This window comes from Lolium rigidum, chromosome 2, assembly GCF_022539505.1.
Source record: "Lolium rigidum isolate FL_2022 chromosome 2, APGP_CSIRO_Lrig_0.1, whole genome shotgun sequence".
Classification (NCBI taxonomy): Eukaryota; Viridiplantae; Streptophyta; class Magnoliopsida; order Poales; family Poaceae; genus Lolium; species Lolium rigidum.
In genome coordinates, this window is record NC_061509.1 from 274,660,587 (window position 1) to 274,680,832 (window position 20,246).

The window sequence follows — 20,246 nt, forward strand, 5'->3', positions numbered from 1 at the left end:
GAACCTAATTAGCTAGAGTTGACCCATAGTTCTTTAGCAAGCCAGGTATCTCTATAGGTAGAGCTAGGATAAGTCTAGTGTCCGAGTTATTCTTCTGGAGTTTATTTACTATTTTACCTTATTTTAATTAAGAGGTTATGCTGATTTTCTGTAAAGAGTTTGTGTTATAATTCTGTAGACATGCCTTGGGCCCGCAATGTTTCTATTGTACCACTCTGAGAAATGTAATACCAGTGAAACGGTGTTTCATTGGTGTTATGTCAACGATTTGCATACTACACCATGCAGTGGTGTGTTGGGTCACCACAAATGTTTTCATCAATAGGGCCATATAGATGAAGAGAGGAAGGTTCAGATATTATTCATCAGATGTATCGGTTTTTAAGAAAACAATGGGATTATATTGCAAGATTTATCAATCAAATCCCAATACATCGTCAAATAATAGAGGAAGCTATAAAATTCAGCGGTTCATCTACCCAAACACTTGGACACACACCATCTTCGTAAGTTTTGACCATGTGATGAATGCCAAGTTGATATAAGAATGTCATATTAATCCACCAAGAGTAGCGGGTCTTTTGCCCTCCACCAAGACATGCAAGTATAATCATTAATTTGTAAAGAGAAAAAACACGCATGCATATTGAGCAGGATATCCCCACTATAACTTCAGATTTCTTATCACTATGCTTATTAATACACCTCTGGCCCAAATTAATTGTCGCATCCCATTCATTTAAATGTTCTATGTCTAGTTTAAATCTACATTAATTAAATTGGCCGAAGGGAGTAGTACATTTATGAAGATCATGCTCCATAAAGACATATAACTAAGTAAATTGAGAGAGAGAAAACACTTGCATATCTAGGATATGCTTAGCTTCGAGATTTCTTATCTATACATTGATACTAGTAGATTTAGAAATAGCATATTCTACCAAGACGTGCAACTACATCAAATACTTGCGAACATTAAACAAACATGCATATTTGGCAGGATATATGTATCAATAGCTTCAAGATTTCTTATCCCTATATGCATTTATAGTAGAAAGATCATAATCTACATGTAGGAAGAGCCGTTTGGGCCAAAACAAGATATTCAACGGGATACTGTATGTGCACAATAGCTTCTCTTACCACTATGCGCATTAATAGTTTTTTTTTTTTGAGAAGGCATTAATAGTTAGCACCACACGATATTCCCAAGAAATTAATACTACAGATATGGAAGATCGCACTGTTTCATTTATTTGGTAGATATTACTAGTACACCATACCATTCGTGGGGCGTGTATAAATTAAGAACCCCCGGTGCTGGACATTGCATCGCCATCGCTTCTTTCATTACCTAAGTATTGTACAATGGCATTGTTAGCTAATCTCTTCCTATCACTTCTCTTGCTCGCCACCTTCTCTCCCACAACGATACTCTGCTTTGTGAATCCAGCTCCTCCAAGGGTAGATGAGGGTGCTGCGATAAACTCTGCTTATCGTACTTATATTGTGCTCGTGAAGCCACCGCCCTCTAATGTCGGCAAAGATGGGTACCGCCGATGGTACGAGTCTTTCTTGCCGGGCTCGCATCTTGGCGACTCGGGTGAGCCACGTCTTATCCACTCCTACACCGAGGTGCTCAGCGGCTTCGCCGCGAGGCTTGCTGATGGAGAGCTTGATGTTGTTGCCAAGAAGCCAGGATTCATCCGCGCATTTCCGGACCGGAAGCTACAACTTATGACCACACACACACCAGAGTTTCTCGGTCTTCGGAATGGCACCGGTTTTTGGCAGGATGTTGGCTACGGGAAGGGAGTCATTGTGGGGTTGCTTGACACCGGCATCCATGCACCACACCCTTCCTTCGACGATCACGGCATCCCACCGCCGCCATCGAAGTGGAAGGGCTCGTGCAAGGCGGCACGATGCAACAACAAGCTCATCGGTGCCAAGTCGCTAGTTGGAGACGACGAATCGGGTGATGACGACGGCCACGGGACGCACACCTCATCCACAGCAGCCGGGAATTTCGTCACTGGTGCATCGTACCACGGCTTGGGAGCAGGCATCGCGGCTGGAATTGCTGCGGGCGCCCATATCGCCATGTACAAGGTGTGCACTTCTAGTGGTTGTACCGAGTCCGCTATACTGGCCGGGCTCGATGCGGCCATCAAGGATGGGGTGGATGTGCTCTCAATCTCACTCGGCGCACGCATGCCAGTAAGCTTTGATAGGGACCCCATCGCCATCGGCACATTCCATGCAGTATCCAAAGGCATCATCGTGGTCTGCGCGGGGGGCAACGATGGCCCCGATCAGGGTTCGGTAACCAATGACGCGCCATGGTTGCTCACAGTGGCTGCCGGATCGGTGGACCGAAGCTTCCGCGCTAGCGTTCATCTCGGCAATGGCAAGCTGATCGATGGAGAAGCGCTTACACAAGTGCCAGAGCCGAGCTCAAATCTCCACCCTCTCCACTATGAAGTCGAACGGCAAGCCTGCGACTATTACTATGATGATAACAGCCACGTCTCCGGGAAGATCGTGGTCTGTAGAAAAATGGACCCGAAATTTCAGGTGCAAAGTATCCATCATACAATGGACGCTGGAGCAGTCGGCGTAGTGCTCTTTGACGATGAAAGTTTGGGCTACACCACTACTCTTGACGATTACAACTCTAGCGTCGTGCAAGTGACCGCGGCTGACAGCAAAGTTCTCAAGACATGGGCAAGCACCTCCACGGGAGCCAAATTCACATACAACAATACATTGCTTGGTGTCCATCCGGCCCCTGTAGTGGCATGGTTTTCTTCCCGAGGTAATAGCCCTAACACCGCTGGGGTGCTCAAGCCGGACATACTGGCACCTGGGCTCAACATCCTGGCTGCGTGGCCACCAAAAACAAACTATGCACATGGGCCTTTCAACATCCTATCTGGCACATCCATGGCCACACCACATGTTAGTGGCGTCGTAGCGCTTGTGAAGAGCTTGCATCCAGACTGGTCGCCAGCCGCCATCAGGTCAGCCATCCTGACGACAGCAAATGCGGTGAATAGTACCGGTGGCTCTATCCTCAATGAGATGCATGAGAAAGCAAGCTTCTTTGACATGGGCTCCGGGCATGTCAACCCCGCGAAAGCCGCTGACCCTGGCCTTGTGTATGACCTCGACTTCAACGACTACACCAGCTACATATGTTCGATACTCGGCGACTATGGCTTGCTAATCATTGTGCATAACTCGAGCCTAACATGTGAAAAGCTGCCCAAGGTCAAGGGCATCCAACTCAATTACCCGACAATAATGGTGCCACTGACACAAACACCGACATCGAGCATGGTGCACCGAACGGTGACGAACGTTGGCCCAGCAAAATCAACGTACATGGCGAAGGTGGAAGCACCCAAGTCACTGAATGTAAAGGTCACCCCGGACAAGCTAGTGTTCTCCAAGGCTGGAGAGAAGAAGACGTTCAGTGTATCGGTGAGCGGAAGACTTGATAAAGGAGAGCACCTGGAGGGAAGCTTGAGCTGGGTGTCAGGGAAGCATGTTGTGCGGAGTCCCATCGTCGCTTCGACACATCTAAAACATTAATAAGTTGCTTTGGATGTTGTTAAAGCTTGATTAGGTTTCTGAGCATTCAAATCAATATCATAACATTCTCGTCTCAACATCACTTAGTACATCTGAACTATACATTAGAAATCACATTTTACAAATTTTATGCTAAGGCGTGTGTAATTTTTGGCGACCCAGACTTATGACATGCCATTTATAATTGGCAAGCCCTCTTTTATTGAGAAAATATACTCCCTCCGGTTCATATTAATTGACTCTAATATGGATGTATCTAGACATATTTTAGTTCTAGATACATCCATATTGAAGTCAATTAATATGAATCGGAGGGAGTATAAGAAATCGCTGATTACACTTTTTTATCCCACAATACAAATAATACTATCAATAATCTGATGACTCAAGTCACATGTAAGCCCTCTCATCGCTAAGTGAACATGCTGTAAATTTTAAGAGACCTTAGACAACAGGTTTTACAAGTGGTTCACGCATTGTTATTGGAGCCCATACCACTTTCTTCTTCTCTAATCCCTGATTGGGGCATCGACTAGGATTGCTTCGCACCTCTCAAAGTGAACGTGTTCTTTTGGATCCCGCACCTCCACAAAATCAGGACTTGTACAACAACTCGGTTGTGTGCGGTGTGCCCTCGTCCGACTACCCATTCTACCCCGGCCAGCGCGAAGACATCTCGCATTTGTTCGTAGGCTTCACCCACCTCCGGCTTGTGTGGTGTGTCGCCGGTCCCTCCATGTGTCTCCGAGCGATGCTGATTTAATGACTCTTCCCAACAAAATAGTTTTTGAGGCGGAACCCATGTCTATTTCCCCATGTGATCACTATGTTGGTTGATCACCTCCGCCTATGGATCGTCCGAGCCCCTCTCGTGTAAACACATGACCTTGTCGGTTTGATGTATGTCTATCACGTAGTATTTCTAAACCATGTCCTCTATTTATAGGGTGCAGTATGCCGTCTGAGACCCATGTTGATGTTTTTTCTGCCCTGGTGTCACACCCTTGTACCCGTCATGTTTTTAATGAAAAAATGAGTTCAGGTGGGCAGTCGGCCCCGTTGGTTCCTCAAAAAAAGCTTTCTTCTTCTTTTTTAAGCAAGAAGTCACTGCAGAAAATGTAGTAACAACAAGCGCAATTCCCTCTCTGTCGATGTTGCCACAGATCTGTAGAGAACATGATATTGAAATATCAGTATTCGCACATTTGGACATCCGATGCTGATGTCAATTGTGCCACATATATGAAGAAAACAAGGTTGCTATTGGGCTGTGAACCTGCCATCGGAGATTATTTATCCGTTGTTTTATTTATGTCTATCGAACACACATTATTTTTGCAAGTTTTGTCCATCTAATAATTAATCACGCCTAATATACCGTATTGATATAAAATATCATAATACTCTACCAAGATATGCAAGTATAACCATATGTAAATATAAAAAATACACATCCATATTTGTCTGGATATGCTATTGATAGCTAGCTCCGAGATTTCTTATCACCATTTATATCTATATTTAGAAAGATCACACTCCACCAACAGGTATAGCAGTTTGTAAAGAAAAAAATGCATGCATATCTAGACGGATATGGGTATTGATAGCTTCAAGATTTCTTACATTTATAAAGATCATACTCCACCAATGCATGCAAGAACAAACGATTTCTAAAGGGAAAAACACAAATGCATATTTTATAAGGATATGGCCATAATAGCTTGAAGATCTCTTATCACTATGCACATTAATAGTACGGCAGATATATAGCCTCCCAAGTAGATATGGAAGATCAAATAGTCTCAATTATTTATTCGGGATACGTTACACCATATCTTTCCTGGGACGTGTATAAATTAAGAACAACGGGAGCTGGACATTGCATCACACCATCATCTTCTTTCCTCGCTTAGGTGTTGAACAATCTACAATGGCATCCTTGGCCAATTTGTTACTATTTCTTCTCTTTCTCGGCACCTTCTCTCCTACAACCATATTCTGCTTTGTGAATCCAGCTCCTGCAAAAGTACATGAGAGTGCCACGAAAACCTCTCCCTATCATACTTATATTGTGATCGTCGGGCCACTCCCCACAAATATTGATGAAGATGGACACCGTCGGTGGTACGAGTCTTTCTTGCCGAGCTTGCATGCTGGTGACTCGGGCGAGCCACGTCTTATCCACTCCTATACCAAGGTGTTCAGCGGCTTTGCTGCAAAGCTTGCTGATAGGGAGCTTGATATTGTTGCCAAGAAGCCAGGATTCATCCGTGCATTTCGGGACCGGAGGCGACAAGTCATGACCACACACACACCGGAGTTTCTCGGACTTAGGAACAACACAGGGTTCTGGAGGGACGTTGGATATGGGAAGGGAGTCATTGTCGGGTTGCTTGACACCGGCATCTATCCAGTACACCCTTCCTTCGATGATCACGGCATCCCACCACCGCCGACAAAGTGGAAGGGCACATGCAAGGCAGCGCGATGCAACAACAAGCTCATAGGTGACCGGTCACTCGTTGGAGGCGAAGACTCCGGCGACAAAGTGGGGCATGGGACGCACACATCATCCACTGCAGCCGGGAACTTCATTAGTGGTGTGTCGTACCATGGTCTGGGAGCGGGCATCGCAGCTGGAATTGCTGCGGGTGCCCACATCGCCATGTACAAGGTGTGTACTGCTAGTGGTTGCGACGAGTCCACCATACTGGTTGGACTCGACGCGGCCATCAAGGATGGGGTGGACGTGCTCTCGATCTCACTTGACACAGGGTCCCTAAGCATTGATTATGATCCCGTCGCAGTTAGCACATTTAGAGCGGTATCCAGAGGCATCGTTGTGGTTTGCGCGGCCGGCAACGATGGCCCCGTGGCCGGTTCAGTCACCAACGATGCGCCATGGCTACTCACAGTCGCTGCCGGCTCGGTGGACCGAAGCTTCCGTGCTTCCGTTCATCTCAGTAATGGCAAGCGTATTGATGGCGAAGCGCTTACGCAGGTGACGAAATCAAGCTCAAGTGTCTACCCTCTCCACTATGAAAAGAAACGACTAGACTGCAACTATAACGATGTCGATAACAACACCATCTCCGGAAAGATTATGGTTTGTGGTGAAATGGGCCCGGATGTTCATCCCAAAATTCATCACATAATGGGCACCGGAGCAGCTGGTGTAGTGCTCTCTTGCTATGAAGGGTACACTACTGTTCTTCGGAATTTCAACTCTAGTGTGGTGCAGGTGACTCCAGTTGATGGGGAAGTCCTCGAGACATCGGCGGCCACCTCCATGGGTGCCACTTTCACATACAACAACACATTGCTTGGTGTCCAGCCTTCCCCTGTCGTGGCATCGTTCTCTTCCCGTGGTCCTAGCCCTAACACCACACCATGGGTGTGCTCAAGCCGGACATATTGGCACCGGGACTCAACATCCTCGCCGCATGGCCACCAAACACAGAGTCTGGACAAGGGCCTTCCAACATCATATCCGGCACATCCATGGCAACACCACACATTAGTGGCATCGCGGCCCTTATCAAGAGCTTGCATCCTGACTGGTCCCAGCGGCCATCAAGTCAGCCATCTTGACGACGGCGGATGCTGTCAACAAGACTGGTGGCTCTATCCTGGACGAGAATCACAAGAATGCAAGCCTCTATGCCATAGGATCTGGCCATGTGAACCCTGCGAAAGCTGCTGACCCTGGCCTTGTGTATGACCTCGACATCATCAACTATGGCGGCTACATATGTTGGCTCTTAGGCGACAAAGGATTGGCAACCATCGTGCATAACTCGAGCTTGACATGCCCAAAGCTATCCAAGGTCAAGGGCATTCAACTCAACTACCCGACCATAATGGTTCCACTGACATCGACGCCCTTCACCGTGAACAGGACGGTAACAAACGTTGGGCCAGAAACATCAACGTACACGGCAAAGGTGGAAGTGTCCAAGTCACTAAACATACAGGTCACCCCGGACAAGCTGGTGTTCTCTAAGGCTGGCGAGAAGAAAATGTTTAGTATTTCGGTGAGCAGAAAACTTGGTAGAGGAGAACGCAAAGAGGAAAGCTCTAGCATGCGACACATAGAGGGAAGCTTGAGCTGGGTGTCTAGAAAGCATGTTGTGAGGAGTCCGATTGCTGCTTCGACGCTTCTGTCACCATAATATGTTGTTTTGAATATTCTTAAATCATAATAAAATTTGTGAGCATTTAGACCAATATATCATAGCATTTTCGTGCCAACATCATTTCGTGGATTTTACGTATTTGAGGCCAAGCTATGTGCAATTTTAGACAACCAAGATTTATGTCATATAATTTACAGTTAGCAAAACCGTATTTTGTATCTCGGGACCGTGATTTTTCCCCGTTGATTGTGCTTTATTATCTGACCTTAGGAAAAATATCGAGGAATCCGTGAGACCGACTGATCACCCAAGTGACCAAGTCCACGCAATCTAACCCACTGCTCACTAAACATGCCGTGAATTTTAGGCGAACTTGGATAGTACTTCCTTCCGTCTATAAAAAGATGTTGGAGAAATATCTAAATTGAAACAGAACTATACAGTAAAAAGTGTCTAGATATATTTAAATTTAAATAAACATTCTTTTATGGATAGAGATAATACCAAATTGTACTAATGGTTCACACATCGTCGTGCCTTTGTACTTCCTTATTAAACGAGAGACTGCAGCAGAAAAATGCACTGGTGTTGGTCTCTCGGAAAGATGCACTGCTGTTGCAACACAACCCACCCAAAAAAGAACTTGCCAGCCGACAGACAGACTGCACATATATAATTGAAAATGTTAGTTTTGATCACAATGAAAGAAGTTCCGGTTAGCTATTTTTTGACATGTCCGCTTAGCTATTCTTCCTCTGACTCAGCATTTCATCCCAGGTACAGATTCCTAACGCCCTACAGAAACCTTGGCGGCTATATGTGCTACTAATATACTCTCTCTGTTTGGTTTTATAAGATGTTCAAGGTATTTTAAAGGTTTACTAGTTTTTGTGTCTATCTAATCTACTTTTAGTGCGTAGATTCATTCCTCTTAATTTTTTTGACTGTAAGTACAACGGGTGTAAGCCATCCTAAACATATATTTAGTTAAGTTGTCTATAAAACTTTTCAGCCTCTACAAGATAGGTTTAAATAAACCAGAGAACACGGAAGAGGCTACAGTGGAGGAGAAGCACAAGAGAAGCACAAACCGACAACACACACGACCGAGAAAAAAAGTGGCCACCCCGCAAACCTGGCGGACGGTTGGCGATGAGAAAACTCATCGCGACCCAAGCACATCGATCACAAGGAAGAGCCCTCAGGACACACCGGAAGGACACCCAGCTCGAGGTCTCGCCGGAGCAATCAAACGGCTTTGGTCCACCGACACTTAGCAACGACACTGCACCATCCACATAATCGAAGGGCAACGCGCATCCGAGACCACACAACGTGCACCCGTGTTGTGGGTCTGGCCGAAAGGTCGCGCGCGGCCGAGATGACGCTTGTGTGCCACCGGCTAAAGTTGGAGGGCATCACAAAGCAGAGACACACCCATTGAGCACTCTCCATGGAGCACCCTCAACGTGCCCAAGAGCTTCGAGAAGGACCCGACACTGGAGCCCAGCAGCCGGAAAGAAGAAGCCACCACCACCACCACCACGGCTCACCTAGCATCGGAGAGGAGTGTGGGACCCCGGACTAGCTGTCCGAAATTCCCGTTATGTATACAGTTCACGATCCCATGATCAGTGTGCCGTGAACACATAACCGAACTGATATCAAAGTTACATCATCCTTTACAAAACGGAATAAGAAAATTACAATAAGGTCACATGAACAATCTTTACATAATAGCCTCGAAGGGCCTAACTTAGTCATCAGAGTAGCGGAATCACTTCAGCAGCGTAGAGCCCGAGTCATCTGCCTTAACCCTACAGGCAACTGACTGGGAAGACGTTCCTAGCTCGCAAAGACGTCGCCAAATCCTTCTTCATCCGACGGGTTCCTCCAAGTCTGGCCAAGTAAATAGCCAGGGACAAAGCCGTGAGTACATTTGGAATTGTACTCGCAAACCATCAAGAAGGTATTTTGCAAGAGTGCAAGATAACAAGTGCTAATCTAGATGACCAGAGGGAAGAGCTAATTTCTCTTGTGGAAATAGCATGAGAAAGAGGAATAGTTTCTCTTGTGGATGTAGCATCCCATCATCACAGTTGAAGGGGACACTAATAAGATCCTATGACATCTCTATATCATTATTGAAGAAGATACTTCAAAAGAGTTCTACAACATAAAACACTAGGAAGGGAGTAACCCAGTTTATTTCCTTTCCGACCATCTCCATATGGTCAACCAAACCATTCTAGTACCCTTCCGGTACTCCGAAAACAAGTTTCTTTTTTCCTTTGGTTAACATTTTCTCAAACAAAACTCATCAGGCTAAGCAACAGCCATTTCAACCGTCCATGACCGCGGACACGGCTATTCGAATAGATTTGACTCTGCAGAGTTTGCACACTTTCCCCACAAGATCCGCGAGTTTATCATGTGGGCATCATCCCTGCATATCAATTATGCCATGACAAAAACTCGGACATAGCCTTTCGCCTATTCGTCTTAGCACGGGATCCTACCCTATGGAGTATGTACCTCCCCGGCACCGTGGCAGCTCACCTCACTTTGAGCGTGGCTCCACCGCCAAGCCAGGAGACCCATAGTATCTTCCGGACGGGTCAGCCCCGAAGGCCTCCCGTTATACTATTGTCTCCACCAACGACAATCCGGATTCAGGGGTAACCTAACCCTTATATAGTTGTGCGGTGTCCCATGTTAAGAAGAACAAACTACGAGCTAAGCCCCGTCCCACCCTGGGGTAATGTGGTTGCGCGGGTTAATTGTCACGGGTGAATACTTAGGCGCCAAAGTTTTCGAAAACAAGATTTTCTTTCCAACCATCTTTGCCAAGATCCTTTCCTTTCATAAACACACGCTTGGGTAAGTCCAACTCACCCAAGGTTTTCAAAAATTCTTTTCAACAAGGTATTTTTCCAAGGGGGTTCCCATCCTATAGTTTTATGAAGGAACTAAGAGTCATAATGACATGATGCTAGCCATCATACCACTAAGGGGATGATAATTTAGGTGTTAAGGGGATCATACATACTTAGGATAAGCATGTATAGGGACAACATAATTAAGATGATTCAAACAGGGGTCATGATGTTAATCATCATACCACTAAGAAGATGACAACATGGATATGGTCAAGGGGGCATACATGCTTAGGGTAAGCATGCATAACATCAACAAGGGGGTTCACATGTTTGGGAGCAAGTATGCAAAGCATCAACAAAGGGGTTCAACATACTTTGGAAATAAGTATGCATAGAGTAGAGGACCAAAAATCACACATGATACAAGAAACCAAGTATATAATGGAGCAATGAGCACAACAAGAAGGATAAATAGCAAGAGATCAAAAGATGGCTTGCCTTGAATGGCTACTCGTCCCTGGTCTTTCTCAAACTCCTCAAAATCCTCTTCTCCTTCAACTCCAATAGTGTTCGAATCTAGCGTCGCAAAATAAACGAACAAGCAAACATACAATCACCACACCATTTGGGTATACAAGAAAGACAAATAAAACAAGATCTAAGTTGCAGAGGGTTCTGTTTTTGCAAAACCTATTATTCAACTTGGGACTTTTAGATTTATTTTTTTGATAAAAGGAAAAAGGGTTTAACTAAACTTTTAGGGTTCACACACTATATGTAACACAATTTATTAACTAACAACTTGAATTTACTAAACAGAGAGTGACAGAATTTTTATTTGAAAGCTATCATCAAAACAATACTAACCAAATTGGTTTCACACAAAAATAGTATTCCTACAATTTTATATCAAGTTTTGAAATCAAACTGCACATAGAACAAGATATATCTAGCATAATTCGTAGAAAAATCATAAAAATATGGGACCAGTGGTGTATGAAAGATATTAGAATTTGTGATCTGATGCAACTGGAATCATTCAATTTCGGTTTATGGTTTGGGAAATATGAAATTCCAAAGTTCCCTGCCTATTCCATATTATTAAACGTATTAAAAGAACCAGAGATGGGCTTCGTCAAGTGGGTACGGGTCCCATCCATCATTGTCTCACTTAGAAACAAAGAGGTAAGCAAACCATTGGATCAAGATCCAGCGGTTGAGAGCTAACAAAAAGACTTCAAAGAAGGATGCTTTAATATCGGTGCAACCAGACTACGTGCATGCATCGGCTTCAGTTTTCTGCCTCCTAGCTGAAAACGACGACGACGACGAAGGAGCTTACCTGGGACGGCCGAGCTTGACGGGGACTGCGAGAGGATGGCGACGTGGGCTTGGGCATCTCAGCGGAGCGTCTCGGACGTGCTGGAGACGTCCACGCGGACGGGAGCGCGCGCGGCGCAGGCCGGGACAGACCGGCACGGACGAAGCCGCGACCACAGCGACGCGAGGACGGTGCGGCGCGCGGCCTGGGGCGGCTCTCGACGGCGGCAGTATGGAGATTCCTGGGCACGTAGGAGAGTGTGTTTACGACGTCGGAGATGCGGCTTTGTGTCCAACTCGAGCAGAAACACCATCAGCCGACGGTGCGGGCAGCCGCTTCTTCTTCGTTCCGTTCCGCAAGGAAGCTTCTCGACGGCGGCAGCTACAGGGGCTCCTGGGCACCATGGAAGGGAGCGTTAAAACGAAAAGAGACAGAGGGTGGCGATGGAGAGAGAAGGGAGGCGGAAGGACGTCGGGGGCGAGCTCCACTTCACCCGCCACCCGCACGGTGACCACCGCGGAAGAGCTCTCTCCAGCGAGCAGCGGGCCGAGAAGGTGCCGCAGTGCTCCAGGCGAGCTTGGAGGGAGTGAGAGGTGTGGCGTGGGGCATTGTGAGAGAGGGGAGTGAGAAGGGGCAGGGGCTTTTATAGCCGAGGCGGCGTAGGACGGACGCTGGCACGCGGTGGCTTCGGCCAATGGCTCCGCGGGGGCTGACGTAGGGGCGGCGCTGGAAGGTGACGTAGGGAGAGGGGACGTCAGCAGGGGAGGGGGCAGGCGCGGGAAAAAGGAGGCGCGGTCTGGTATCCGTCTCAGCTCGGTGCACGCGGCGCGGTGACCATGTCAAAGCTGAGCACGCGAGCGCATGGGATGCGGTGCAAGCGCGCCTCGGGAGTGTGCGAATCGCAGAGAGGAGGAACGGGATGGTCTCTGGAGCGGCCTAGGGAGCTATGGTGCTCGCTGGTTGGCTCAGAGGTGCAACTCGGGATGGTGCCCACCAAGTGTTCGATCAGAGTTGGCGAGCTCGGGCAGAGGGCTGCAGCTCGAGGGCTTCGCGTGTATGGCTCCAGGATTCGAGGGAGAGGTCTGAGACATGGCTAGGAGGCTTAGAGATGCAGGGAAATTCTCAGGCTTCAGCTCACTTCTCCAATGCATCGGGAAGGAGGAGAAGCCATAGACAAAAAGGGAGATGAGGGAGAGAGAGAGAGAGAGAGGGTGCAGGTGCTGGAGGGATTATTTATTGGCAGGTCAAAGCATGAGAAAGAGAGAGAAATGGAAAGAGGGATGCACGCATGTGGCAAGGTTGGCAAGGGCCGGCCTCCTCTCTTGTCCAACATAACTAGCAAGAAAGATGGCCCTAAGCACAAGTAGGTTGATCATGATGTTTTGTTGATGTTGGAGAGATCAAGGAGGTGGGTTTGAGGGGATCAAAATAGATTAGGAAGTGATGGGGAGAGATATGAACATTCATGCAAATGCATGGCACATGATCGGCGCTCCACTTGTGCCATGCAATACTACAACACATTTAACTCACAACGGACAAACTAGGCTAGTATGATGGTGGCTCTAATGGTGGTTAGGTTAGTGATGAATTTTTTTAGATAGGTTAAGGTAAATTTTGGATAAAGAGAAAGAAAAGGGATTGTGATCCTTTGAAAATTCGAGTAGTGTCCCACAAATGGGTTTATTTTGTAAAACAAAGTGCAAGAATGGCATGTGTACCACCAACATACATTATGGGGTAAATAGGAGGTAAGTTAGTTTTCCTAGAAAATATATTTTGAAAAGGGAAATGTCATGATAAATATAACACTTGAATTTCCTATTTTTATTTGAGGCAAGGTTTTTGAAAGTAGTTTGGAAAAACTAGAAATATTTTGATAGCCAAGATAAAGAGGTTTAGGGTTTTAATCTTTTTGGAGGGAAAGCCAAATTTGAAAAGGAGAGTTTAGCTTGAGGTATCTAAGGTCTTGATTTTGATTTTGATTAAACAAATAGGCTTTACTTGATATATTTGAAAAATAGGAGAGGTTTTTAGAAGAGCAGAATAATCCATGGAGGAAATAGAAAATATGGATCATTTCATTTTATAATTTTAAGAAACCAAAACTACATACAAAGGCTTTCACAAGATTTTTTAAAAAAGTCACATAAGTAAGGATAAGCCGTTTGGTAAATACTTTATACCAAAATAAAACTATGTCTTTTTAGAAACTCTTTTGTGATACCATGATCAAAGGTGATCATAGTAAAATTTAAAAGAAGGGTTTTTGACAAAATCCTTTGAATTAAGATTTTGAGCCATGGGACAAAACAAAACGTGATTTTGGGGTTTAGGTCAAAAGGTTCAATTATTTGAAAGAGAGGAGGTTAAGGTAATACAAGAGTGACCATAGCTTCACTATTTTTTTATGGAGACTGGAAATTTTGTGTTGAGGTACTTATGGGGAAAACACCAAGCATAGGGTTTATGCATTGGTAATGAAAGGAAAAGAATTTTTCAGGGCCACACATGTGTTTTATTTAGTGAGTTGTTAAGTTGTTTTAACACCTGAGGTGTTGTTCTAAGAGGTAACTCAAGACAAGCACAACAAGACAATTCATCCACCAGCATCTCAAGGCAAGTTAATTACAAGGATCTTAATTAGTTTTTAGAAAAAAAAAATTTGTTCCCCATAATTTTTGCACTCAGGACAACTAAACAAGGTTGCAAAAGTTGGGGTGTGACAAGGAGACCGCACCCATGGCCGTCATCTGCATCACCATGGAGCACACCAGAACAAACGGAAGCAACGTACTCTTCCATTTATGGCAAGACAGAGGGGCTCGACACCCAAACACGATGCCCCCCCCCCGCGCGGGAAGTGCGTCACCACCGTGGCCGCCACTACGAAACCACAGCACCCCCATCCCCAACGGCAAACCTGCTGCAGCCTGCAAGTTGATGGGTGAGTAAAGAGGAGATGACCCTCGCAACCACAACACCGACTACCACCCCACCAGCAGAAATGGAGAGTTCGTCGACCCGAACCAGAAGCATCACACCACGTGGAGGCAAACCACATCGAAGATGACGGCTCCACCCAACACCATGCTAGCAAGAGCACTGCGCAAAGGGCAGCAACATCACCTCCATAACCGGCCGACGCGCTGCCCAACGCGGCCACGCCGGTCACCATCGCCAAGACCCACAACGGGCCGCCGCCCGGGAACCCCCACCACCCTCCTGTTGCGGTCAAAACCCACCGGCGGGCAGCGACGGGCAACACAGTAGAGCCGGGAACAACCTAGGGCTGCGGCTGGCCCAGGTCCCTCCGAGCGACGGCCCGCAAAGCCTCTGGTACACACGTCCGATGCTGTTGCAAGGGCGTGCCACCTGACCTATACCTGGTCAGGAAGGTGATGGAGATGCCTCGCTTAGTTTCCTGCATGGCATACACGTAAACATTAAATACGAGCCTCGATCGGCTCTCAGGTTATCCTGTGAATCGGCTCAAGGAGCCGATCCACCCATGATTCGTACGGGGTGCACGAATATATGGTGGTCCTGCTTGATCAAGATAAGGCTAAAGCAATCTACGACGATTTCGGGTTTTCACCGCATAATCGGATCATCCTACTCACGATTGGGCCTCGCGGCCACGCACGGTGATCGTAAGCCGATCCTAGATAGGGCCTAAAAACCAACACGAGGTTGATCCCCGGAACATCCTGTCTAGGACTAGCAAACGACACCCTACGTGCCTCCGGATCCTCCAACCCTTTGTAAGGCCTAACTATTGCAGATATTAAACTAATCCTTGATGAACAAGGAGCAACCGTAACGGATCGGATCTACTAAATAATGATCAAGCGGGTGCCGCCCCTACACCTAAGATAGGTGTAAGGGCGGCTAGATATGCAAGGGTTGCACTACGATAGCATATTACGCGAAGAACTATGCTAACCCTAACACATCTATGATAACTACGTTGCTCGCCATCAAAAGGCTTCGATACGAGCAACGCATGAACAACATGAAGCTTATCTTGCCTAGATCGCAAGATGCGATCTAGGCAGCATGATGCTTACCGGTAGAAACCCTCGAGACGAAGGAGTTGGCGATGCGCCGAGATTGATTTGTTGGTTGAACGTTGGTTATTGTTTATTCCATAAACCCTAGATACATATTTATAGTCCAGGGGACTTTCTAACGTGGGAACAATCCCCACCGTGCACGATACAAACTCTAACTTTTAATCTAAGATGCAATCTACTATAATTAAAGATACACGGGTAATCTAGCCCAAATTCTTCGTGCAAGGCCGCTTCAGAGATCTTCCACGTGTAATCTTCCAAGCCCATCTCCGTTACGGCCCACCTCCTGATTTGGCCAAAATCTGGTGATAACACATGCCCCCCTGGTTTTGGCAATGATAATTTCAAAACCACTCTGTTTTCCTTCGAAGGGTCATGTCGTGGCGGAAGCGGACTCGTCGCAGTATTCTTCATCATGATGCCCTGTATTTCCAGCTTCTCTGCAAAATTCGATAGCTTTGGCATCACTTTCTCGGAAACTGCAATGGCATTAAATTTCCACCAGGCTTCTCATTATTTAACTGTGCCGATCGATTAGCCCTCTTCATCCTCTTCCTCTGTTCCAGCCATCGGCACCAAAAAAACCCTCTTCCACTGTAGCGATGTCTTCCTCTTCCTCTGTCTCCTCCGGCTCTCTCCAATCCTCTTCCTCAAGCGAGTTGGTTCCAGAGCACGACCAGATGGAGGCGTACAACCGTCGGGCTCCCAAACATTGGGACAAGCAAGAGTGGGACTTCGACTTCGTGCCGGAGGGTGAGGACCTCGTCTGGTCAGATGGGGCCATGCCCCTAACCGACGGGGAAGATGACCTCCGGTACCTGGTTGACAGAGCACTGGAGGCGGAGAGCGATGACGACGACCCTCCCTCCCGGGGTAAATTCACCTCCATCACCAAAGAAGAAGAGGATGACGAAGAAGAAGACGTCTCCTCCGACCTGAAGAAGGAACAGGAGGACGACACCTCCTCCGACGAACCACCACCAAAGCGTATCCGGGGCTGGGCTTGGTCAGACGAGGACGATGATGATGATGAGGAAGAGGCCTCTGCTGAAGGTCACAGTAGCAGCAACGAGGAACTCGCCGACAGTAGCAATGACGGCATCTACCTCAGCGACGGCGAAGACAGCAACAGCCCTTAGAGTAGGGATTTACTAGCATAGGGTCGGCAGTAGTAATCCGTTCCCTTTTGTTGAACAATCGGCTTCTCCTTGTAAGAAATTTTATTATCAATGAAAACTTCTTTCGATTTTGCCGATGTCCTGTATGCTGATTCAGCCGATTTTCCCTCATCTGACTTTGTCGACCGTTAGCCCAATCAATATTCAATGACTGATGGCAACGCATCGGTCTCTCACGATAATCTGCGAGACAGGCCAATTCAGTCATCCCTCCAAATTAGCCAGTCTTACCGATGACGATAGCATTGCCGATCGCAGTAAGCCGTAGGTTTAGTCTTGAGCAGGTGTCTTTACAAGGGCCCTGGAACTATCGCTGAATCAGCTTGGATGCTAAAGCCGATACCTGCGTAACAAAAGCACCTCTTTTCGGAATAGTTGCAATGTAGAGCCAGCCGATTCCAACCAAATTTGTTCTCCAGAGACAAGAAACTTTCAGGCGAGTTGCCCCCCAAGCCTCACCCAAGGCGAGAATAGTGATGAATCAGCCAAACACGTTACCATTGGCTTCCAAGTCATAATATGGAACCAGCCGATTCCAACGAAATCGGCTCTCCAGAACAAAGATATTTTAGGGCGAGCTGCCCCCCGAGCCTCAATCAAGGCGAGAATACCGGCATGGATGCACAGATCAAACAAAAAGGCTCTGACCTTAGGTAATCTGGTAATCCGAGATAGCCACCATGAAGAATCAGCCAGACTTGCCCCCATTGATCAGTTTCTTTCCACTGAGCGCCGATGTTGTAGATGAAACACCAACAGCTTAACTGACGCAAAGGGTTGACCATCTTGGCGACAATGTGAGCCCTGAGCACATAGCCGGTAGGTCTTGGTCTTGTGTAATTGTACTAGAGTCGATGGCTGCGCATCGGCTTCGTTTCTTAGTTCTAAAGTCGATGCCCTTGCATCGGCTGTAAAAAAAAAAATTTACTGGCCGATTTTTCCTAATCGGCTCCCAGTGTTTCATTGCACACATGTTCTCCTGCACATGTTTACATGTTCATCGTGTTTAGGTGCCCCCCGAGCCGAATCTGCCAGGTGACTGCAGATATCGGCTTTGTGGTTAGCCAAGGCACTGTACTTGCACGTCGGCTCCGCGAGGATTCGTGTTGACTTTCATCCGCCGACGTGACCGCTGCCCAGTAGATCGATATCTGAACACAAGCAGAACATGTGGTGAAGATAATTTTGGCCGATTGCTGGAATCGGCCTCCGTATTGACTGAAGCGCTCAATGAAGGCTTTGTAACGTTCCTTCATAGATCATTGGGGGGCCGATCCCCAGGGATCGGCCTCGCCACGTTTGCTCATCGGTTTGTCCTTGCTACTCGGTCAGGCTGGTGGATAAAACCAGCCCAACCTCTGACTTTATCATGTTGATGCGCTTGCTGTCGTCCACCTCGAGTGCCTCGTGTAATCGTGGAGCACTAAGCTCCGTCGGAAGGACGAGCACCATGTTTGTGCCAGCCGATGTTTCATCATCGGCTCTCCTTTGCTTGGGGCGCCACTCCATTTTCCGTGGACGACCCTCTTCGTCCAGGGTTCGCTGGACTTTCGTAGCCAGATCAGGTCGTGCCTTCCTTAACGTATGCAAGTATAACCTTTCGGCTTCCTCCAGGCCGCGCAATCGCTGAACCCTGCGCTTTTGTGAACGGCTGAGCCCATCAGGGCACCACCTTGGCCGGTGGTACCTGTCTTCTTCTTCTTCTTGTCCCTCGTCTTCTGAATCCTCGAGATCTTCCCACCGAGGGGACTCAGCGCGTTTGCTTTGTGGCGGGAGAGGCCCTAAGCGCTTGAACACGGACACGTTGGCTGCCTCCTTCTTCTTCTGGTTGCATTCTGGGCAATTGCCGATTGTGGGCAATCGGCTCATTCCTGAATCCCAGCAGTGTCTGAAGAAAGGGCAGTCCCATTGTCTATCGTTGTCGTCTTGCTCCCTTGATTTTCCTTTGGCACGGCGCTCGTGCTCCTCCTCATCGCGATCATGCCGACGATATCTTCTGGCTTCTCTAGCCAGACGATCTCTTTCATCATCATCGCTGGATCGTCGGCGTTGGTCATACTGACTCGTATACTTGTTGAGGAGGTGATCGAGAGGGGTCGCCGATATCTTATGTTCTTCACTTCTCCCTGCGTGACGTAGCGCTTGCCATCATGACGGAGCCGATTGCGTGGAGCGGCCTCCTCTGTGTCCTTGCTACAAGAGCAGCTGCCCTCGTCTCCATCTTTGCCAGAGTGGTGCCCAGGTCCTACCATGTTGATGCTGAACGAGGATCCCGGCTGGCAACCTTCAGGGTAAGTGCATTCCACCATGTTAACGGCGGGGAAGGGTTGGGTGTCGACCTTCATGGCGTACTGGGTTGAAAATCAGACGTCCTTTTTCTATCGCCATTTGGATCTGCTGACGCCACACCCTGCAGTCGTTGGTGGCATGGGAGAGCGAGTTATGCCATTTGCAGTATGGCTTCCCGTTCAGCTCTTGTACCGTGGGGAATTTGAGACCTTCGGGAATCGTCAAGCTCGCTTCTCCTTGAGCGAGGAGGTCGAAGATTTGCTCAGTTTTGATCACGTCAAAATCAAACCCCACGGGCGGGCACTGGTGGCTTTACCCATTTGCGGGACACGGGGTTTGCCCCCGAGTCCATTCAGCCACTTGCTACCTCTTGATCTCCCGCGGAAACTTCGTCTTCCTCTCGCCTCGACCAGGACTACGCACGCTTGAATTTGTCCTGGTACAGGTCCGGGTGGCGCTGTTCATATGCCGACAGTTTACGAACCATGTGCGCCGGTGAGGGGTAGTACGCTTGGGAGGCCATGTCCTTGAGCTGTGTTGCGAGGCCCGCCATCGCCAACTCGATCGCTTCCTTTTCAGTCACACGAACCGAATAACATCGGTTCCTAAGATTCTTGAAGCGCTGGATGTATTCTGTCACAGTTTCTCCACGCTTCTGACGTATTTGTGCTAGATCGGCAAGGCCAGACTCGGAAGCCTCTGAGTGGTACTGCATATGGAACTGTTCTTCCAACTGCTTCCAAGTCCGGATCGAGTCTGGTGGCAACGAG

The 20,246-nt window shown here is 47.6% G+C and overlaps 1 protein-coding gene and 1 pseudogene across 1 annotated transcript; both read left to right on the forward strand.

The window, feature by feature from the left end:
* Positions 1 to 1,368: 1,368 nt before the first annotated feature.
* On the forward strand, positions 1,369 to 3,597 carry LOC124690964 (subtilisin-like protease 4). Its single transcript, XM_047224272.1, has one exon. The coding sequence runs from the start codon at positions 1,369 to 1,371 to the stop codon at positions 3,595 to 3,597; it is 2,229 nt and encodes a 742-aa protein (XP_047080228.1).
* A 1,930-nt stretch (positions 3,598 to 5,527) lies between these two features.
* LOC124690965 lies at positions 5,528 to 7,769 on the forward strand (annotated as a pseudogene).
* Positions 7,770 to 20,246: the final 12,477 nt, after the last annotated feature.

What these genes read in the sequence shown, in the direction of transcription:
- LOC124690964 (XM_047224272.1), top strand. Translation starts at nt 1,369, where the DNA reads ATGGCATTGTTAGCTAATCTCTTCCTATCACTTCTCTTGCTCGCCACC.